This window comes from Rosa rugosa, chromosome 5 (genome assembly GCF_958449725.1).
Source record: "Rosa rugosa chromosome 5, drRosRugo1.1, whole genome shotgun sequence".
NCBI classification, from domain to species: Eukaryota; Viridiplantae; Streptophyta; class Magnoliopsida; order Rosales; family Rosaceae; genus Rosa; species Rosa rugosa.
In genome coordinates this window covers 5,265,615-5,289,644 of record NC_084824.1, presented here as the reverse complement: position 1 = coordinate 5,289,644, position 24,030 = coordinate 5,265,615, and the positions used below count along the sequence as shown (strand labels likewise).

At 37.1% G+C, this 24,030-nt stretch overlaps 2 protein-coding genes across 2 annotated transcripts; one reads left to right on the top strand and one right to left on the bottom strand.

Moving 5' to 3' along the window:
• The first annotated feature begins 9,285 nt into the window (after positions 1-9,285).
• Positions 9,286-13,279, top strand: LOC133710257 (phosphate transporter PHO1 homolog 3). Its single transcript, XM_062136280.1, has 12 exons — positions 9,286-10,081; positions 10,180-10,534; positions 10,623-10,671; positions 10,821-10,892; positions 11,044-11,173; positions 11,286-11,406; positions 11,512-11,770; positions 11,861-11,965; positions 12,064-12,108; positions 12,239-12,388; positions 12,502-12,780; positions 12,865-13,279. Exons 1-12 carry the CDS (start codon positions 9,478-9,480, stop codon positions 13,096-13,098), a joined length of 2,403 nt encoding a protein of 800 aa, XP_061992264.1. The 5' UTR covers positions 9,286-9,477; the 3' UTR covers positions 13,099-13,279.
• A 5,994-nt stretch (positions 13,280-19,273) lies between these two features.
• Positions 19,274-23,314, bottom strand: LOC133711089 (phosphate transporter PHO1 homolog 10). The gene is given in 14 exon segments (XM_062137260.1): positions 19,274-19,317; positions 19,320-19,569; positions 19,762-19,911; positions 20,002-20,046; positions 20,126-20,139; positions 20,142-20,229; positions 20,395-20,656; positions 20,728-20,845; positions 20,978-21,107; positions 21,285-21,356; positions 21,485-21,533; positions 21,644-21,992; positions 22,172-22,752; positions 23,180-23,314. Coding segments are annotated over 13 exon segments (2,106 nt in total). The 5' UTR covers positions 22,707-22,752; positions 23,180-23,314.
• Between the last annotated feature and the right edge of the window lie 716 nt (positions 23,315-24,030).

Below are 24,030 nucleotides of genomic sequence, written 5' to 3'. Positions count from 1 at the left end.
CTATATGGTCTTTAGGTCTTATATGTTGGAAAAATTTGAGTTGGGTCTCATTCCTAATTCATTACGTGAGCTATTTGCATTGGGTTTAATGGTTGATCGTAACCCCAATTGAGAGAACTATGAATTGCTTGTTTCTATGCCTCTCTTTGGTCTATTTGGCAAATAAGGAATAAGGTGAGATATGATGGCATTACTCCAGATGTTGTTATGGTTTGCAGGTTAATTAATGACCATGTTCATGCTTCTAGTCGCATAGCTACTGGACATATATTTAACAACATACAAGAGTTTTGTGTCTTGAAGAGGTTTGGTGCTACTTGTAGGCCACGTTGTGCCCCAACAATTTGCGAGGTTAATTGGCATCCACCCATTATTGGTTGGTTCAAAGTTAACATGGATGGTGCTTGGAAGCGAGGGGAAGATCGTTTAGGTTATGGTGGAGTTTTTTGTGATTTTCACGGGGAGGTTGTCGGTGCTTTTTCATCATCCCTTGATATTTCTAGTTCCATTGCTGCTGAGGTAATGACAGTGATCAAGGCAATCGAGCTTGCATGGGTTCGCGATTGGAAGCATATTTGGCTTGAAATTGACTCGTCCCTATTCTAAATTTTCTCCACTCTCCCCAAATGGTACCTTGGCAATTACAGGTGGCATGGAAGAATTGTATGAATCGCATTTCAATGATGCAATTTCATTGTTCACATGTATTTCGTGAAGGAAACCAAGTGGCTGATGCATTGACCAATTTTGGTGCTTCAGGTACGGGCTTTACTTGGTTTGATTCATCTCCAAGCTTCATTAATCAATTTTGTTTAAGAGATAAGTTGGGCCTTCCTAACTTTCGTTTTAGATGATTTCTTTTGTTTTGGAATGTGGGATGTTGTTTGTCACTCCTCATAAGTATTGTTTGGCTCCAGTTTTGGCTGCAGCTGTTCAACAGTCTCTTTTCTGCGCGGGATTGCCAGCACCTTTCGGGTGCGGTTTTTGGGGGTGTCCATTGACCTGACTTCTTTTGAGCGACTATAGACGAGGAGAGCACCAACCTCGTCGTGGGGGTCTTCTGTGCCTCGTGGCGAGGACTTTATCTTGTGTTACCAAGTCGATACTCAACGTTGTAGGTTAAGAAGAGCGAAATCACCGGGAAGTAGAGAGAACTTGCTAAAGCGTGACTTTAGCTTGGCTGGTTTGCGAGGGCGTTACCCTTGCTTAGCTGGTTCCGTAACCGTTGTGGTCGCTGTACTACAGTCGGCTCCCGAGGAGACTAGGACCGAAGCACATTGACAGAGGGTTTGGTGGCACTGACAGTTGGCTCTTGAGAAGATTAGGACTGGAGTGTGATCACAGGTAAGAGAAGGAGAGGAGTTGCTCTTACAGAGGGGTTGCTCTAGAGAGGCTTGGATAATCTTAGAGATTGTTGTTGAATTGTGTTGTTTCTTGTTACTTGTTGTAGCCTCTATATATAGGCTACCAAGCCATAGTGGTTGGCCTTAAACAAATCATGATGAGTTAGGTTTGAGCACTTAAAACACTAATAGAATGTTAGGTTTAAGCACTTAAAACACTAATGGAATGTTAGGTTTAAGCACTTAAACACTAATGGAATGTTAGGTTTAAGCACTTACTGCTCCAATTTTGCCGCAGCTATATCTCCACCAAGAACTCAAAATGGGCCTTTGAATTCTTCATATCAGATGATTTACAATGAGTGTACATCATTGTGGCAAATTTTCAGAGCTTTTTTCCATGTGGTTGGGCCGGAAATGCTGCTGGCCTCCTTACAGGTCTAGTTTTCCAGTTTTGCTTATGCAGAAAATTAGACTGATTGTTTGAAGGCTTTCCACTCATAAATAGCTCTGGAACTTTGCATAAGAAATGATCATTGTGATGTCTAGAATTAATCTGGAAAGTTTTAGCTCATTTGGATTTCATTTGATTAGTCTGCCGCCCCTCCTTCCTTGTTTAGCTCGGTTTCTCCTAGCCGAAGTAGGAAAATGTGCTAAAGTTGACTTTTCATTTGCATGCTTCCATCATTTCCTTTTCTTGCAGCTCGCATAATCTTCCATAGTAGGCTTTATTTAGCCTCTAAATAATATATTTCGAACTTGTCGACAATATATAGCTTGAGCCACTGATTTTAGCTTAATTTCTCCAAGACACGCATTGTCAGGCCAAAATGCTCATTTTGGGTCCAAACAAGTATTACTTTACTTTTGGAAGGTGTATGATATTTCCTCTTCTCCTACTTGTATTTCCCTTTTATTTTTAAGGATCTTTGACCCAAAGCACCAAAATTGGCCAAACTTATCCCACTTACCCCAGCAACAAATTTTTATTCCCAGTTACCCTGTTTCAAGCAAAATGACAGTTTTGCCCTTGATATAATTAATAAACTACATTTTATGCCTCTCATCTCTCTCTCTCTCTCTCTCTCTCTCTCTCTCTCTCTCTCTCTCTCTCTCTCTCTCTCTCTCTCTCTCTCTCTCTCTCCCCCCCCAGCATGACACTTCTCTCTCTACAGACGCTGGCTCCTTCTTTCTCTCCTCGTCAGAGTTGATGTCAACTGCCCAGCTTCCTCCCGTCATTCCGTATCGCGCGCCAACAAGCCAGACCTCCCAGATCTCTGGCTCATCACGACGACATCCTCAGGCTGCTCCGAATCAAATTCTGACAAGCTCCGTTCATTTCCGTCGGCGAAGGAATAATGGTCAGATATGAAGGCGTGCTTCACAAAATCAACACCGAATAGTCCAGGAGCCGTGGCTCCGGCTCGACTCAAACTCCGGCTTATTCTCTACCATCAGCCCCGTCAAGCTCGGCTCCGGTGTGAGATTTCCGGTAGCGTTCGTGCTCTTGCTCATTTTCCCTTTTGCCTCTTCAGGTTGCTCTGAGTGAGAGGTTTGTTGGCTGCTGAGCTGCTGCCTTCGAGTGTTGGAAGCTTGGAAATGAGAGGTTTTAAATTCAACTTCGATTTTGTTGAATTTAATCTGTCTTTGAATTAATTTTTGATACAAGATATGATAGATGTGGTTCCTGGGTCTGCAACCGCCGAAGAAGGGAGGAGAATAGGAAGACATAGGTGCCCAAATCAAATTTTTTTTGTGTGGGTAAAATGGAGGCAGAAGGTTCGGAAGGAAAGAAAGATGAAAATAAAATTTTTCTATTGGGGGGCAATAGACGTCTATTGGAAGGCAATAAATATTTTTAAACTGATATAATCTCTTATTTTTTTCTTTAATCAAAGTTTTATTTGTCTAATTTTAGGAAGATTAATTCTCATTCCGGCTATCGAAAGTTCTATTAGGGGGCATAGACGTCTATTGGGGGCAATAAACCTTTCCGGTGACCGGATTCCGACGAAAGTTGGCCGGAATTCGGCTGCCAGTGACGGGGCTCCGGCCAAGTCTCCTATGGTTTCTCTCTCTCCCTCTGTCTCTCTCTCTCTAAGTAACAAAGGGGTGAGAGTAAAATAGTCTTACAAATAAAAAAAAATTAATGGAGAATTAGGGAAGACTTCCTTAGGCCTCGTTTGGTTTGCGGAAAGGAAATCAATTCCTTAGGAAAGCTCATGGGAAAGGAAAACAAATTTCCCACTAGCTTTCTTTTCCGTTGTTTGGAAACATTAGGAAAGCAACTAGAAAATATATGTTTGTTTCCATCTTAGTGTTTGTTTGTGTAAGGAAATGAAACTAAATTATGCTAATATTCCATTTATATCCTCATATATTAAAACACAAATCATAAACTTTTCAAATAAAATTGTCAATAACAATTTTCAACTAGGATATAAATATATTTTTATTATGTAATTAATACACATTTAGTGCTAAAAAAGTGGGAGGGAAAATGAATCATTTGGAGGATGAGAGGATTCACTTTCCCCCATATTTTCCCTTCTTAATGGGGTAAGTGGAAAAAAATCCCTAAAAATGGGGTAAATAAACAAAAACTCTATTTTAATAAATCTTTTTCCTGGAATTTGTGAGGTTTGATTAAAAAAAAAAAACTTTTTGTAGATGAATATGTATTTTTAATGTTTTTCATTGTTGAGAGAGAAATATAGATCAATAGATGAGTATCATGATCTACTCAAACTGGTGCCACTTCTAGCCAGCTCCCACCCATTAGAAAAAAATAATGATAACAATTTCCTGACTTCTCCCTAAACAAAGAACAATGTAGATAGAGATAGCCAGATAGGAACGGCAGTGTAACTTTTGTGGAAAAATTTTGTAGTAAAAATAGTACTTGGTGATGTGCATCGTTAAGTTTGAAGATTCTTCAACAATTAACGGCTCCCATCCCATTCCTTTTATTTTTTTTTTGTTTTTTTTTTGTCAGTGTCAAACTTGATATATTTGTCAAAATGAGAAACGTGTATGTTTGCTCATAAAACTAAAATGCAAGTGGGTAGGGAATACCAATACATGCAGTGGTGTTCACCTAGTCAGTAAGTCAGTAAATGACCATAAAAACAATGTTCAATCATTGTTGGATATAAATTTAACGGTGAAAAATAAAATAACTCAATTAAAATATAATTATTTTCACCGTTGGATTTACATCCAAAAATGGTTGAGTAAGATATTCTTGATCAGTAATTAACCAAATGAACATTATTGCCAATACATGATCAAACTTAAGAAACTTAAACAGAGGCACTTGGTCATGAGAATCTAAGATTCACCATCATACATACCTAACTCTTTGACTCAATTTGTTATCTCAGTAGTAGCCTGGTCTTGATCAATTATCAACCAAGTTTACGGTTTTCCCTTCTCTTCTATGATTATTCAACCTGAAATGTTACTCAATGACAATTCTGTTCATATAGAAAACGACCTCCATGATATGGTTAATTATGATCAATAATGTTAACCTAATCAGTTATTGACTAAGAATATCTTGCTCAACCACCATCGGATGTAAATCTAACAGTGAAAATAATGATTTTTAAGTTGAGTTGTTTTATTTTTTCTAATGGCGATTAAGCATAGATTCATGGTCAGTTATTGACCAGGAGAACACCATTGTGGTTATGACATTTTGAAAATAGTTGAATATGGTTATCAAATTATTAAACTGAAAATTGATACACTTAACTCTATTAATAAAAGCTAAATTTTATTTCTTGTCGTAATTATCCATTAATTAATGATAAATCTCATAATTGAGCTAAGTTGACTCTAAGGTTTTGTAAAAGAGCATCTAATTTAGACAGACAGTAATGTGCCAAAGGACTTGGCCTAATTAGAGTACGTAGTGTTGAAACTGCATGGCAAATAAAAGTCAAGCTCTTCAAGCCGAACGTTCCGCCCACGCACGTTCTTCTTTGTTTGAACCTCTCTCGGCAAAAAGATGAGACCTGCCTACTAGTAGCCTATGGACTTCTTCGATTAGTTTTAAAATTAAGTTTCCCTAAATAATGAATCGAAGGAACTCAGATGCACTGTACTCAAAATTAACACCCTTTCTTCGTTAAACAACAATCAGAATTCTTACCAATTGTACGCCCACTTACATGCAGGGAAGTATTCCTCCCTACCCTAACCCTCACTTTGCAGACATAATGTTAGTAACTGAAAAGGGGTTCTCCCATTGCATGTGAACTGTAACAAGAACGGCATAGGAAACGTGCAATACTCAATTTGTTGAATGTTGAGGGAAAAGGCTGAAAGTTTAGGGTTAGGGGAGACATTGAGCGGGAATTAATTTTGTGTTGTCTAAAATACCCTCGTTGGTGGGTCCGGTCAATAGGAATCGAAAGGCCAAACATGTCACATAGGCAAGTTAACAGTTGTTTTAACGGAATGTCTAACGGAATTAAGATTTTGTAGGATTAAGAATAGCTCGAGTATTTATTTGAAAGATTTTATAGGTGAGGTATTTATTTGAAATGACCTCCAAAGTTTAGGTATTATTTTGTAGTTTTCCCTATATATATACAGACTTGCTCTGCTAAGGAACGAATTTCCATATTTTGGCCATTTTTCGATCACATATTAACCGTTCAGTTTTTGGGTCTTAATGTATAAATCATTTATGCAAATTTTCAGCCAAATTGATAATCGTTAAAGTATTGAACTAGTTTAAATCAATGGACGAACCGAATCTATCAAACATGAACCATTCATGTTTATAACTTATGGGGAGTTACAGTGAAAGAGTGTGAGGATCAATTTTATGATACCAGGGAGGACCTATCTTCTGTGTCAGATTGGGGTGCAGATTGCTCTGAGCAGATTTGGATATCTCAATAGAAACACTCAAGTTAGAAAATTTCGGAAATAGTAAAATAGTATTTTTGGTGCTGGAAAGAAATTGTCATATCATGATTAAGTAAAAGTGACATTTAGAAAATTTTCACGTCATATGAAGAAAATAAAAGAAGAATTGAAGAATTCATAAAAAAAAGTAATGCCCCACAAACATAGAGGGGTAGTCCTACAATGTTGTACCATGTTTGAATGAAAAACTTTTTGGCCGTCAAATTTTTGGTAACATAGGAAGAATTTTCTAAACTCTCGTTTAAACAACTTGCACAAAAAATGATACGAGTTAATAAATTAGATCGTAACATTGTCATTTTGTTCAAAGTTTGACAAATATTATTGAAAATATAATATTAATTATATCATTCAACATAAATGTTGTACAACATGATCAAAATATCCCGCGCTGGATATGAGGTGAAACTCATGAGTTGATCGCCTCGTGTCTATTTTTATGTTTTTGTAATTTGTAGAAAACGGATTAGTTAAGTAAAACATACGTACAAACTTATCCAAAAGTTGCACAGGCATAGTTGGGAAACTGCATTTTCTTCTTAAGATGGTCGACGGTTGGTTATTCTTCGAGGGGGAAGTAATAATTTGACCCGATTGGAAAGAAACAGATAGAAAGCAGTTAGCTGCAGAGAAGGCACTGGATCGATCACCTTTGAAGAATGTTCAACAATGGCTCCCATCCCATTCTTTGTCCAGAGGCCATGCACCTTTCAAGATTACGAGGCAACACCATCCAGACCAAAATTATATCCAAATCTGATTTTTTTTTTTTTTTTTTGGAGGGGTTATGATTTCCGACATAATCTATCAGCTGCATGTATGCCTGACCTTTTTTTTTTTTGGCTAAAAGATTGTGGATAGGAGAGGAAAAAGCCTCCCTATCGCACCATTTTATTAATCAAAGAAGAAGAGTGAAGGAGAAGGGTCAAAATCAAAACCTCCTAGAAAAAAAAACAAACAACAGACTAATTAAAACGAAATTGAGATAGACCTATACATGTTCATGTTTCTTTCAGGCATGCCGCCTAAATAGTAAATATTTAATTAGAGCCTTAATTAAGCGTGTTTAAGTGTGAAAGCAACAAGTTAATTGATTCTCGATCATCTAGGTTATTAAACACCAAATTAAAGACCTGGTCATGATACTCTAGAATCATTGTTAGAAAATTAGTCCAGATTCATTTCCTCTTAACTGGATTCTTTAGTCAATTATCATGGCAGTGTACGTAGACTGATGTCGATTGTTTTTTTTTTTCTAATAACTATCTTGGTAATCATAGTACTTTATACAAGTCAATGGGTTGAACATGACATTACCGTACCATATATTCAGCTTAAAGCCTATGATTAAGCTCAGAAAGTCAGAATAGATAACTATTCCCTTATTAAGTAGATAGTTAAATATTAATAATGAAAGTGAAGTGGGAAAATGCTGCATGGGACTTGGCTTAATTAATTACAATGGAACTAAACTTAGTGCATTATTTGTTGCCTCGGCACACATTGTGTAGGGCATACCGCAAAAGTGATCAATTTAACGATTCTTAATTTCAAAATAAATAATGTTAGGCGAACCACATTTTTAGACACCACATGCATCATACTTTACGTGAGACTTGATGTGATACAGTCACATCATTTAATAAAATTATCTTATTGATTGGACTTTGTGTTATATCAACTGTCACATAAAATAAAGAACATATTCACCTAGCATTACTCTTCCGAAATTTCAATATTTTAAAACACCGTAAAATTTTTAAAAGCGTTTTCAGAAACTGCATGGAGAATAGTAATGGGGAGTGAAATTTGCACTCCTCTTTTTGTAAACTGCACTCCCATTTCCTATTTTGTTCATTAAACTTCCCAAATTGCCCCTATGATCTTCTTATATTTTCCTTGTGACCCATTCCGTTTCACACTCACTTTCACATGACAACTACAGCTCCTCTTTCTCTATCATCTTCTCTCTCTTCCTAGATCATCTTCAAGGACTCAGATTCTCTGTTATGATTATACTAAGATTTGCTATATTTTATACGAAAGGCTTCGAAGCTAATCCTCTATCTTCTTTCAAAAACACAGACTGAATGCAGGCTGCTGCCATAGCTGAAAGCTCTTAGCTGATTACAACCCAAATAAGAGTTGTAAGATCACAGAACCCAGATGAAATTGAGCAAACCCACTTGAAATTATTCAAGTGTTTATTGGAAATGGAATACATAAAGAGCAAATCGATGATAGATAAGTTGTACCCAAAAAACAAAAACAAAAAACGATGATAGATAAGCTTGAACATTGAGGCTCTTGAGATTCTTGATTTCTGGTGGCCAAGTTAGCTTAAGTTCCTCTTCTTCTTCTCTGTAATATTTGTCCTTGTTCTTCATATACTTAATTAATTGTTATTATACTTTCTTAATTATCAAAGACAGGGGGCTATATTCCAGTACGTATCCCCAATATGAAATGGAATTAGTGAGGAAATCGTTGTTTCAATTGTTTGTTATCATCATGATTTCTTGTGTCCCTTTCGAGTTTCGAAGCCGCCGTCTGCATCATCTGCAATCTATGTTCTGCACCGCCAGACACTTTCAGGTGTGTGTATAGCTCAAGTTGAGAGAGAGAGAGAGAGAGAGAGAGAGAGAGAGAGCTAATAAGGGGTGTTTTTGGAATAGACAAAAGGGTGTGTAGTTTACAAAAGGGGAGTGCAAATTTCACTCCCCGTAGTAATTAATACATCACGAGTAAAATGTTCCATTGTGCTTCTTGTTAGTTTAAGTCTCTCTACGTACTGTAACTCAAGTCTCATGGATAATTAATGTCGTCAACCGTGACTGCTTCCACGCGTAGCATGTGATTACTTATATTTTGGTCACCATCATATCTATTATTTTATATATCTCTGCAATGGAGCACAGTCAAGTTCAGTCGTCGCTCACTGCTGAAAGCCTCAAACTATTTGGTCGTCCCTGTACTGCCAATTAAAAAGTATTTTTAGGAAAGGAATTCTTATAGACCTAGTAGCACTATGGCGTTCTGTGTTAAATTTTGAAACTTCCCGCATAATTGTTCAACCAGAAAAGAGGAGCCTCTGCATTATATATAGACTTCACTTCGACCTCATTAATTGTCATTTCTGACTTGGTTTTGCATTTTATTTCCAACTTACTAGCTCATTGTTTGTTGCTTCAAAATGAAGTTTGGGAAGGAATTTGCAGCACAAATGGTGCCAGAATGGCAAGAAACATACATGAACTACAACTACCTAAAATCACTTATAAAAGACATTCAACACTCAAAGCAAAGAAGCAAGCCTCCTCCTCCGGCGACCACCACACCGCCCCACCACCTAAAGCGGAGGCTTACATTATACAGAGCCTTCAGTGGTCTCACCAGAAGTCGGCATCACCAAGAACCCATTAGCCCAAGTCCGGACATCGAAAACCAAGCCATCCTTGTAAACCCTGTGATATCAGCAGGGTCGAATCACGAGAGTTACCAGACCACTTTCTTAATGGCTGCCGAGGAAGGCGGGGTTATGGAGTTGGAGTATTTCAGAAGGGTTGATGATGAGTTCAACAAAGTTGAGAAGTTTTATAGGGGAAAAGTTGAAGAGGTCATGAAAGAAGCTGCTGTGCTTAACAAGCAAATGGACGCTTTGATCGCTTTTCGGATTAAGGTGGAGAATCCTCAGAGGCTGTTTGATTGGTCTGGCGAGATGACTCGTCTTGCTTCGGATGTTGCAGCTTCCACAGCTCAGTTGGCTGCTTCAACTCCTAGAGGTGCCAAAGCAAGCAGTAAGTACTAATTACATTGTTATTTTGTTCAAGACAAAATGAACTAATTATAAGAAAATGATTAAATGTCTTGTGCATAATATTATGCTTCATTTTAGGACATGCGGCTATGGCTATGGATGTGATTGAGGAGGGTGGACCAAGCAGCCAAGGGGAAAATTCCGGTGAGGATGATAAAGATGAGAAAGTGAAAGAAGAACATGTTGATAGAAAGGTTGAGGTAGAGAAGCCAAAGAAGTTTAGAGGGTCTACACCTGCCCCACTAGATGTTCTAAGTCGTGTGACAATGAATCAAACCACTGAGACTCCACGTTCGACTATTAAAGGTTTCCTCAATGTGCCTCAGCAGACCGAGCTCAAATTCAGCAGGGAAAATCTCAGTAAAGTTGAAGAACAGCTTAAGAGAGCTTTCGCCGTATTTTACCAGAAACTTAGGCTTCTAAAGAGCTTTGTGTAAGATAATTTAACATGTGATGGTTGGTTAGTTTTCTTTATTTTAAGGTAACTGGTAGCTAATTAATATTTTTGATGAATGGAACAGGTTCTTGAATACATTGGCATTTTCAAAGATCATGAAGAAATATGACAAGGTATTTCCCCTGCCAATATATAGACGATTGTTAATAGGCATAGAATACAAGAAATGAACAAAAGAAAGTTCTTCAACTTTGTTCGCTTTTTTTCTTTGGTGAGTGATTTGGTTTGTAATACTTGTACTCATACCTCATTAATTTTTCAGGTTACTTCAAGAAATACATTAAAACCGTACATGAAGATGGTAGATGACTCCTATCTTGGCAGCTCTGATGAGGTCAGAATTATTGTTGCTTAAATCTTTGCGCATAGTGTTGAAAGATAATGTATTGCAAACTTTGTTGTTTTGTCCAATTGCCTTTGTTTCTTCTCTTAATTTGGCACTGCAGTTTCTTTTCTAGTCTCATATGAAATTTGTAATAGTACAGGTTACCAAGCTTATAGAGAGGGTTGAAAGTACATTCATCAAGCATTTCTCTAACTCAAATCGCCGGAAAGGGATGGCTGTCTTAAGGCCAAAGCCAAAGATAGAAAGACATAGGATAACATTTTTCATGGGTAAGACCTCTAACTAAATCAATAAATATAGAGTTAAAAGTTTCTTAGACTGATAAAAAATTTATATTGTACGTTTCCTTTCCTCTGAATCTGTTTATTGCAAAACTTTTAGGTTGCTTTGCTGGCTGCACAGTTGCTCTCACATTAGCCCTGATTTTGATTGTACGCGCTCGCGACATTATGAATAAGTCAGGGAGGACCCAGTATATGGAGAACATATTTCCCCTATACAGGTAATGTAACTAAGGTTTTGTTTTGCTTTAATTTCATCTGTCCAACTTTTAAAGAAAGGGGGTAGTAATATTCGATTGCTTGACATGTTAAACTTCCAAATGCAGCTTGTTCGGATTCGTTATTCTACACATGCTTATGTATGCTGGGAACATATACTTCTGGAGACGTTACAGAGTCAATTACTCTTTCATCTTTGGTTTCAAGCAAGGAACTGAGTTGGGATACAGAGAGGTCCTCCTTGTTAGTTTTGGTCTGGCAGTGCTAGCACTAGCTGCTGTTCTCTCAAATCTGGACATGGAAATGGACCCCCAGACCCAAGACTATAAAGCACTAACAGAACTACTCCCTCTCTTCTTGGTTTTGGTAAGATCATTGAACTATTTTAGGTGCTTTGCCTTGCTACATCATATTTCTAGAACTCTAAACTAAACTAGCTAGATTCTTTATCTGCAGTTTGTAGTTGGGATATTACTATGCCCATTCAACATCATTTATCGCTCAAGTCGCTATTTCTTCCTTGTTTGTGTGTTCCATTGTATCTGTACTCCTCTATATAAGGTAAAATTCAACTTCAGGCACCTTATTTAGTGATCAAAGTGAATTAACATCACTAACTAACAGGGTCTAACTAACTCAATAATTTGGTTGTTTTCCAGGTCACACTGCCAGATTTCTTCTTGGCTGATCAGTTCACTAGCCAGGTTAGTAAAATGTACCAATATGCGCCCCTCCTAATCTGACATTGCAGTGATATCATTTTCCTTCTTTCATTTTCTCTCTTTGAATTAATAAATGAGTGCTGAATTGGTTTTTAATTTTTTATGAATGTAGGTGCCAGCCATTAGAAGCTTGGAGTTCTACATTTGCTACTATGGTTGGGGAGACTATAAACGCAGAGAAACTAGTTGCAGATCAAGCGATGTTTTCAACACTTTCAGTTTCATCGTTGCTTGTATTCCATATTGGTCCCGCCTTCTTCAGGTACAACCAACATCCCTGGTAGTACGTTGTTGGTTCATTCCATAACAGTGTCCTAAGCTTCATTCTCAGCCTTTAGTCACTTGCTAATGTTTGCCATTTCACTAATTTTTCAGTGCATCCGCCGCCTGTTTGAAGAGAAGGATCATCACCAAGGTTACAATGGACTCAAGTACTTCTTCACAATAGTAGCTGTTAGCATGAGGACAGCTTACAGTCTTAATAAGGATGTAAACTGGAAAATTCTTGCCGGGATATTTTCAATTATTGCTGCACTGTATGGAACATATTGGGATCTTGTTGTAGACTGGGGGCTTTTGCAACGTAGTTCAAAGAATCGTTGGTTGAGAGACAAACTCGTAATCCCTTACAAAAGTGTATATTTTGGAGCCATGGTGAGTAGCATATACAAACGAGCTTCCCTTGTGTTAAGGGACCAACATTTTCTGACTGGTTAATTTTGTTAATGGGAATTGCAGGTGCTGAATGTGTTGCTGAGATTTGCTTGGTTGCAAACCGTTTTGGATTTTAATGTTTCTTTCATGCATCGACAAACAATGATAGCAGTTGTGGCCAGTTTGGAGATAATTCGTCGAGGAATTTGGAGTTTTTTCAGGTTGGAGAATGAACATTTGAACAATGTTGGCAAGTATAGGGCATTCAAGTCAGTGCCACTTCCCTTCAACTATGATGAAGATCACAAACATCTGTAGGCTTAGACTCATGAAATCATTTTGGCCTTTCTGGAAAACACAGGAATTTCACCAGCACCAGTAAAATTTTGTGGAAAAGCTGTCAAGCTGCAATTTTTGTATCCCCTTCTATTTTTTTCATTCATTTATGCTGTGAATCTAGCTGCATTGAGAGTTTCTTGTACTCTTCAATTCTTTTAGTAAACAATTATAAATGAAATTCATAAAATTTTTACGTAATGGAATCATATTGAGCCGTGAATATTTACTCTAGCAAAATCAAGTTTAGCAGATGCCTTACTCAAGCCTTGACCAAACACAATTGAGCAAAATCACATAGCTGATCAAGAACTAGACACTAGTGAATGTGAAGTTTCTCATTCAAATAAACTATAACCAGATAAAGTTACTGTGACTCACATGAACAGTTGTTCATGATCAATAAAGACCAAGCTAGGCAATTTTCATATGAGCCTATGCTGTCAATGCTGATCGGGGATGGACAAGAATTTACCACATGTTCCCAAAGGCTTGCGGTACAGAATTGTGGAAGCTCAACTTTCATGGTTTGAAGTAGGGCTGGGTTCGGATCGGTTCGGTCCGAAAAGTTTGAAAACCGAGTCCGAAACCGACATTGTCAGTTCGGTCCGGATCGGTTTTTACAGAATGAAGAGACCGATGATAAACCGACCCGGAAACAGTCGGTTCGGTCTATCGGTTTTTCGGGCCTAGAAATCTGTTTGTCCAGAATCTCCAAATTGACTCATTAACTCAAAGCATTCTGCATCATTGCAAAGTGCAAACTGAAGGAAAGTAACAAACTATACAAACTATGCAAAGTGATTGCAAACTGAAGCAAACTAGCAAAGTAACAAACTATGCAAACTAAAGCATCCAAATGGACCAAATCTGCAAACAAAAGCCAACAAAAGAAAAACTCAAGTAGATGGTTGGTCTGTGCCAGTTGCAGAAGATGGTTGGTCTGTGCCAGTTGCAGGGACGACAGCATTCTCAGCAACTTCAGTGTCGGAATCGGAATTGGGATTTGCATGATTCGAATCGGTATTTGAATTGGGCTCGGATTGGGAAAGGGATTCGATTTGTGGTGTGTTTGAGGTGTTTCCAATGGAGGAATCCATGGGTGATTCCGTTATTGATCGAGAAAATCACCGGGTGAAACTGTGATGGCGGAAATGTGAAGAAGAAGATAAGAATTAAGAACTGAAGGTAGATGAAATTGACTGAACTGACTGAAGAGTGAAGACGGCTTCGTTTAGGATTTAGGTCGATGAAATTGGGTGATTGCCTGCACCCAAGTCCACAGTACTCTCTATAGGCTTGACTGAGAGCCAATGGTTATGCTACACGTATACAGGTTCATTTACCGGTCCGGATCGGTTTTATTCGGTTCTGCAACTTAGTGAAACCGCAACCGAAACCGATGTCAGTTTAATCGGTTCGGAACCGAAGGATTTCTGTCTTCAAACCCGACCCGAATGGTCGGTTCCGGTCCGGATCGTCTCGGTTTCTCGGTCCCTCGGGTCAAACCGCCCAGCCCTAGTTTGAAGGAGCTAAATTGGTTAATGTTCAATCATCCTTGTCATCATCCTCGTCATTGTAACTGAAAGGAAGAGGGACCGACTTGAACTGATCGATGACCTACATTGTTTAGGTGCTCATTCTCTAACGTGGTTCAATTTTTACACATTCATTATTAATTGGTTAAGCACAAATTAAACAGCATCAAACAGTCCTTGTGTTTCATAGACGTACAAGAACTAAGATACCGATCAGTTATTTCAGTCTTTTTCACCAATGATGACTGGAGATAGAAATATAACAAGCCTCAATACTGTTACTACATTAGATATGTCGATGAGAGGAAAATAATACCTGAAGAAGCTCCACATGTCACGACGAATGATCTCTAGGCAGGCATAGATGGTTGTTACTGTCATTTTATGAAGGGATGGCCAACACCAACTGCATCCAAGCAAGTCTGAGTATTACATTCAAGACCTGTAATGAGTTCCCAAAAACATAATCAATTAATAGCACAACTTGTAACATGAAACCGTACCACTCACAAAATTTGATAGGAGCATAATTATGCGATAATAATGTTGTTAATTCCCATATTTACTTTGTTAGTTTATCTTATTTTCTGGTTAATTTAGTTGTTTTTATGTTTATTAGGTTTTCTGAAGTAAGGAAAGAAATAAGAGCAAAAGGAAGGAGATATGTGCAATTGATGGAGAATTGTGGACTCTTGATGAATCAAGGAAGCTTAAGGCAATATGAAGAAAAAGATATTCAGCAATTAATTCTCTTGGCTGCTCCTATTGGATAGAAGGATGTCAATGAATCCTAAATCAATCAGAACATTAATCAAGGAGTTAGAGTCCCAAAAGGAAAGAAGGAAAGAGTTACAAAATGAATAAAATCTCTCCTTGGACGTTGAAGAACCAGACGATCTCACATACGAAGAAGAATAGACGCACAAGAGCTTGAGAAGAAGAAGAACTACAACCTTGCCAGAAACGATCGATCGTTGGAATTCCCGAGATCGATCGCTGATCCGTATTTTCCAATTTTTTGATTTTTGTTGTCTTCTTTCTCCATGAACTCCTTTGTGTTTTTGATTCCCATTATGTGTAACTAAATTTCCAGTAGTTAGGGGGCAGTTGAAGCCCCTAGGCATGATCCATAACATGCTTTGACATTCAATTTGTTTTCCAATTAATAAAGTTGAGGTTTTGTTTACCGGTTTCTCATTGATGAATTCTATGTTTGTGTGCTTTGGAGGCCTACTTAGTATGCATGCTAGGGTTCTAATACTTTGATTGTTTGATGCCTAGATCAATAGTTGGATTCCTCAAATTGTCTAGAGAAGTAATTGTTATAGTTTTCACTAGCAAGTTGTAATAACCCGAAAATTAGTGTCAACTATAGAGTACGTACTATATTATTAGTTATATTCGAAATGTCTTACTTTGTTATTAAGCTCAAGACTCTCATCCATATTATTTTTATGATGCATGTCATTTTAGTACTAATTATTGATATTTTCTTTTTACCTTAAGAAAGCACTAAAGTTCTTTACTTATCAATTAGGTAAATGTGTATCTATATGTTTATGGATGTGTGTGTGTACATGCATGCATACATACATATATATATATATATATATATATAGCAAGTGGATTTATGTTTTATAATCTGATTTATGCTTTCTTTCTTTTATTATTTTTTTTTAAATTTTATCTTTTCCTTTAATCATTTAACCTAACAAGTGGATTAGTCACTTACTTATTTTATGCATCTTTCTAGCCTTTATAAACATGGATCTGAATCATTTTTTCCTTCAAGCCTTAAGATCAAGTGCAAAATTGATTAGGAAGCCTTAGTTGAAGAGAAAAACTCAAGATTCTCACACAAATCCTTCATCCTATTTCTCTTAAGAAATTCCTTTTTCTCAAAGAAGTCCAAGCTTGATTTCAAGACCAAAATCTTCACCTCACCTTCTGAGTTTCTTAAGTAAGTACATGAATACATTTCTATATTCTTTTGTCTTTAAGATTTATCAAACTACATAATCAATGATAAAATGGAAAATGATCTGCTTTGCTGCAAACCTGTATTTTCGTATATAACAAAGTCTGTTTTGTTAAAAATATTTACAGTATTAAATTCCTCATCAAAAGTTCTTCAATTTAGGCTTTTGAATCACTCAAAAAGGTTAAGAAATGAAGAAGTTATGGCTAATCAAAGTTTTCAACTTTTAAACTCGCTGGAAATCTCATACAGCCATCACAACTTCAAAAATTCATATCTCCCTCATTTCTTATCCGTTTTCTACAAACTTTATATCAATTTGAAGCTTAGGACCTCTACTTGTGATCTGGAGAGTTTGAGAGGTATTGGTAATTTTACACTGTACGTAAAGACTAAGAAATCAAAGGTCAGTAACAAAAATATCGGTTTCTGCACTGTTATGGTTCTTCACCATTTCTGGACTATATTACTCTGATCTGGACTACATGACTTATTCCATTGAATTCCTTGTGAAAAACCCTTTGAAATGGTGTACTCATTTGACTAATTCGGACTTGTGATGGACAATATAACATATTTTGAAGTTTGATGACTCTAATCGGAGAAACATGATGAACACGGTTGATGAACTTCAATGGATTTGGGCATAAGAACTGAAATACTAACTATAATATAATTTTGTTAAATTCTGTATATTTACTTATTTAATGCTTGTACTTTATTATTTTACTTTATTTCAGTTATTTACAAGCTTATTAATTGTGTATATTTACTTATTTAATGCTTGTGCTTTATTATTTTACTTGATTTCAATTATGTATAAGCTTATTTGTAATTATGTTGTTTGCTAGTGAATTTACTTAATTGTGTTATACAATTAGGTTACATATGTTTTCATATGAGATTATTCCTAAGTATATGTATCTATATGTGTGAGTACATATACATATATTATGATCTATAATTCATAAAGATTGTATGTTGTGAATTTGATTATGTTTGAGAAGTACAGTTGTGAAGCCGGGTGATTAGTACTACCCCGTGCTTAAGTGAATTACTGGTAAACGTGTTTTGGTGTTATGTGGAAGTTAGCCTTGGGCCCTAGTCCCTACAGATAGTGCACTATTATACTCATAGGAAGGAAGTAGCCGCCTTGGGTATACATACTTTGGTAGAGGTCCCTAGTATGCTGCGGCTTACCCGTGCTTTGGGTATAGTAGACATACCCTAGTACGTGGATTTATGATTCGTTACCAGTTAATCCGAAAATTCACTAAGAAGAGAAGTGTACCTATATTATTTTGTTCAAATATCTATTTGCGATATATTATTAATATGTTACGGTGCTAAGTGAAAAAGAGAATTGAGCATGCATTGCTTTGAGGTTATTTCACCTATTAATGTTGCAATATATTGTTGGTTCAATAAGGAGATGTGACTATGTGATTTATTACCAAACCATTCACACGGATGAATATATTTGTATATATGTATGTGTGTATTGTGTGTATACATATACATATTTAAGAATTCGTATGAACATATAAATGGTTCCCGGTACATTTTTACTTGGTTGTTTAGTTTTGATTTCTTATAAGATACATTAATATAAGAATGTATGTTGTGTACTTACTGGGCTTGTGTTGCTCATGATGCTACACCTTCTTGTTTTCAGGTAGCGATTAGACGCTTGGGGAAAATGGGGTGATTCTCTAAATAAATGAATGTTTTATTTTCTACTGCTTTCTCAAAAGAAATAATGTAATATATTTTGTTCAGCTTTAGTGTTGTAAAAATAATAATTTCAATTTCTAATAAAAGTATTATTCAGATATGTATATAATTTCTTTTACTTCCTATTGATTTATTCAAGAAGAAAATTTTATTCGTTTTGACTCACGTCACAAATTCACGTGCCATATTTCAGTACAATATTGGCATTGGATTTGGGGGCGTGACACAAGTAAACAAAACCCTAGGTTTAGCAAGGCTCTAAGTTATTTGCGATGCCTAGTGATTGCTCAAACTCTTTTTAGACTTAATGATCTCTGCATGTTTAATCTAATAAGCGTACCTTTAGGTTGCATTGCTTGGGAATAGTCTAGGTGTAGAGCACTTCCTGCCTAGCGTACAAAGTAAGAAAGAGTAATAGGTTGTGTTCAAACGTACCGAGCCAATCTGAGTGTCTTCAACTAAGTTAATTGGTAGTAAATTGGACAAAGTGTGTTGTGTGTGATTGTTGGGGGTGGATACTTCCTTCCTAGCTAGTTTCATCATCTTGATATCAACCAATCTCAAATCTGTCTCAGTTTCATTTCTCCTTCTGTCCTCTGTTTTCACGTATTTTACTTTCATAGTAAACGAAATCCAAAAATTCCCAAATTTTTGTATGCTGGCGCTTTGTGTGTCTAGTACGTCTCTGTAAATTTTCGTATTTTTCTGGGTTGTTTTGGTTAGATTCTTAGTTTGTTTTTCGACTGCTGTTCAGTAGGAGCTGCAGTCACGTTTTTGTGACTTTTGTTGAAGCACTTAGTTTAACTTAATCCTCTGCGGGAGACTCTTATTTCTCTATACTACGATTGACATATTTGCAGGAGAATAAGGAAAATCAATAGCTTTAAATTTAGCTATCAAAATTCATTCATTTAAACATTACCATAGCTGCAAAATACACGCCCTTCTGTGAACTTGAAGTCTATCTCTCAAAAATTTGTTCTTTGATCGCTTTTGTAGAAGTCCCCAGTCTACTACAATGTCCCAATATGTATTCATCTTTGTTGCAACAGGAGAGCTGATCAAAGCTAACACCATCCAGGAGGTCTTTCCTTTTTTCAGCTCATAAACAGTTCTTACGATAACTGCAACAATCGTCGAAAAGTACTTTAAACCCCTGCACAAGTGCTTCAAATCCTTTTCTTCACACAGTCGACGAATGCACTACGTACAAGACAAGATATGCAATCTGTTAGTGCATCTTTCCACCGAAAATACACGATTCTACAAATTTTAGTATACGGACTGGATGATAAAAATCCAAGTAATATTATGCATCTCAGATCGATACATTTCCATCGTGAATAAAGGTAGCATATGCCCAAAAATCACTATAAACTTAAAATATAATGGGACCTGCAGGAAGCGCATCCAAAATGGTATGACAGCAATAACAATATACAAAGTATTGTAGACGCCGTGCTCATGGCACTTGCTTTGCCTCCTTGAATATTCTCCCAAACCATAGTAGCAGATGTATAACACAAAACTGCTCAAGGTTTGCATCTGAGATCAAACAAGAGCAAAGAAACTACTAAAAAACCAGTCATCAATTATTTCTAATGGTAGCCGATAAGGTACAAGGGATCACTATACCTGGCTAGTAAGCTGGTCTGCCAAGAAAAAGTCTGAGAATGTCTCCTGTGAAGAAAATCAATTAAGCAAGGCACTTCCATACTTCGGCTAGCTGTCTACTTATTTATGTTCAACTCTGCATTACCGGGTAAAGAGGGCACATATGCAGCGGAATAAGGTCCGAGTGAAGAAGAAACGACTTGAACGGTATAGGATGTCAAAAGGGCAGAAGGTGATGACAAGGATCAACTGCAAAGATAAAGGAAATAGTTTGCACAAACTACAAAAGTTTTATAAGCAGAAGGTACCATGCTATAGTTCACTGTAAGAAGGTTATGTAACAGAGATCATGTGCAATAACCGAGTTCAAGGGATTCTACAAAGTATACTGTTAGTATGTTTTGAAAATCTTACAATAAGTAAGCCCAAAGGAATCATCTGATTGACTGTCTTGTAATGTTTACCACTCGAGTCCATTTCCAAGTGTAAGTTTGCTAGGAAACCGCCCAATGCAAGTACTGCAAGACCAGTGCTGAGAAGGAAAACTTCTCGGTAACTCAACTCAGTTCCTTTCTCAAAACCAAATATAAATGGATAGTTTATCCGATAACGCCTCCAGAAGTATATATCGCCAGCATGCATGAGCAAATGTAGGACAATGTATCCAAATAAACTGCAAGGAAACCCACTGGCATCTCAGAGAAAAGACGGGTCAAATGAAAAGTAGAAGTACTGACAGTACTTGCCTGTAGTGGGAAAATGTTTTCCATATACTGTGTGCCCTCCTTCTTATTCGTTATTTTTCGAGCTTTTATTCTTAATACAATAGCAACCAGTAGAGCAATTGAGCAGCCAGAAAAGAAACCTAAAAGTCAAAACTGGGAAGTAATCAATGCACACTCCAGAAAACTGTTGACTGGTGGAGCAATACATGTTTTGACATTCATCTTGTACAATGGTGGAGCAAAACTGTCAACTGGCATTAATAGGTGCTTACCCGATAAAAACGATACTTTGTGCTTCTCTCGTTTTGCTTTTGGCCTCAGTAACGTCATACCTTTTCTACGATTTGAGTGTGAAAAATTCTTGATGAAGGTAGCCTCCACCCTCTCCATGAGGTTAGTAACCTCTAAGGAAATGTAAAAGACCCAGTGAACTGTCAAAGATCCCACCTCTCCAACTAGCTTACAAGACATTTTGATTAGAATTTTTTTTTTTGGTGAATATTTTTATATCCCATGAGCATGAGGTAATCGATTATATTGAATACAATGCACAGCGAATACTTCTGATTTCTGACAGACCTCATCAGAATTTCCAAGATCAGAGTTGTCTACTATTTGCATGTATGACCTGGATGCTCTCCTTGATGAGAACTGTGTTAATGCAAAACATAGAAGTAAATGAGCATAGAAGTTTCATTAGACTACTTCGTTTAATTATAATCAATGAGAGTATGCAACTGAAAATTCTGAGACTTATAGGTTTGAAGTGTGTGTCTGACCTTTTCGTACTTCTTCATAATCTTGGAAAATGCAGAGAGGTTCATAAAACTGCTATCCATTCGCAAAAGTATAAGTACATAACAATTTAGCAACCCAAACAGGAAGACCACTATCTAAATTAAATGAGAATGCATGCTGAAAAATTTACTATTTGTCACCTGTTGTGCTTTAGAAGTTGAAGCTTATGGTAAAATTCAATAAATGCCACCCTTGGTCGTTCTTCCGCTCTCCTCAGCTCCTCTTTATCAAAGCTCAACTGCTCTTCTTTTGAGTCCTTAAAAACACCTTTGATGGTTGATATTGAAGATTCAAGTGTATTATTAATTCTCACACCCTCAAGAATTTCCAGAGGATCTTGGCTATAGTCATAGGTATGCAACACCTCTCTGCTATCACTTCTAGAAATGTTAGCATGTGGTGGATCAGCAACTGAGGCACCAGGGCATGGTTCTTGCTGATCCTTATCATTTGCTTTTACTCCAGATTCCAATGCCCTAAGCTCAACTCCTGTAAATTTCCCAGAAGATTCTATATTTTAGGAATTAGAAGATCAAATTAACAGATTAAATTCTTAATGGTTAGTAAATTCTTGAACTAAAACTTAACTCAAGTCTCAACTTGCTTAACAGTTTCATATGCTCAACTGCTCCACATTTGGCAATTCAACAAGAGTAGTTCACATTTACCTGAAGTATCAGGTGCATTTGTGTTCCTTGTAAGAGGCATTGGAGAATCAACATTGTCATGCCTCCCTGAACTTGAGCCATCTTGATGCGGAATCTTCATCTTAATCCTCAGTGCAACCAAAGCATCCATTTGTTTATTCAACTGACTTGCTTCCTGCTTCACCTCCTCCAATTTTTCCTTGTAAAATGTATTGACCTTGTTGAGCTCTTCGTCAAGTTTTCTGAAGAATGTCACCTCAATTTCTCCTCCTTCCTCTGACGGCCTCAAGAACTTGGTCTTATAAAACTGCTTGGAACCACCTCCACGCAATGTGTTCACATCTATTACTTGGTCCTCGACATCTCCTCCTCCATTCAATGTTCCGTCAGGAAGCGGTTTCTGCTCAAAGTCTCTAGAAGATGTCACAGCAGGGTGCTGCTTACTTTGCTTGTACTCTCTTAGCTCTCGCAATATCCTCTTGAGGCCATTATAATCCATGTAGGCTTCTGCCCACCCGGGCACCATTTGTTTCTTGAACTCCTTCCCAAACTTCATCTTTTTTACTTTCTTGCAAGTTTAGTTGCTTAAATTATGTCACAGTCTACACACAAAGCCATTTTACCAGTTCATACAAGTCCAAGGTCATAACATATTCAATCAACGGCTCAAAAAATCATGAAACAGGACAATCTCTATATATATTGTATATGGTAACGCTCAGATGAAGTAGATTTCATTCTTAAATTTAAGTACTGCTCAAAATGAAACCTACAAAGTTGAGGGAGCAAAAGATTACGGATCTAAACACATGTTTCAGCAAAAACCCAATGAGGGATTATACTCGCAGACAAAAAGGGTTTTTAGAATCATTCATTTTGATACTATTAGCATAGTTCAAAAGGAGAAACTAATCAAAGAGGTGAGTAAAAATGGGTTCATTGGGGTAATTTGCGTTAATCGACAGCCATGCATCCACACAGAATCACATTAAGCAAGTTGATTAGACAGTGTGAGTAAATTGATGATACCTGGATTCAGTATGAATGAAGATTGAAGAGTGCAGAATTGAAGTTTTCAGAGACCCATCACCGAAAACGCCATTTTAACAGTTTCTTAGTCTTGAAGAACTGGAAAATAAGTCTGAGCTATCTGCCAGAGGCACGTGACCGAGTTGAGCAAGTTATGGCTACAAGTAGGCCTCATCATATGGCCCTTGGGCCCTAAACCCGCCCTAAGCCCGCCCGGCCCGGCCCTTCCATTAGGGCGGGCCGGCCCGACCCTTTCTCAAATAGGGTAGGGTAAGGGTCATGCAAATGAAACCCGGCCCTACCCTACGGCCCGGCCCGATTGAGCCCGAAAGAGCCAAGCCCGGCCCCGCTCGGCCCTAAAATATATATTTTATTTTTATTATTTTTCTATATTACATATTTACATAAAAAGAAATAAGAAATATGTTATTTTAGAGAATGGGTATTAGATTGAAGTATTGAACATTTGAACCCAATTAATTTATGTAAATCTAATTTTTATATCATACACTCCAAAGAGAATGGACACTAATTTTTTTATAAATCTATATTTATATATCATACACTCCAAAGAGCAACTTCTATCAATTCAAAGAAAATGAGAAAATCAACCGTTGGATGTGATTATTACAATAAATTATGTGTGTGGTTAAAAATTTAGTCAATTTCACCATAGTTTCGGACCCGATTGGATTGGTCAACCATATTCACTTGTATGTTTTATTGGTTGACCGATGGCATGACAACCGCAAAACGTGCTAATTTTTTTACATCACATTTTTAAATATTTCATCAATGGATATGCGTAGATATAAGATAAAAATTTCAAATTTAATTACAAATATGTTGGT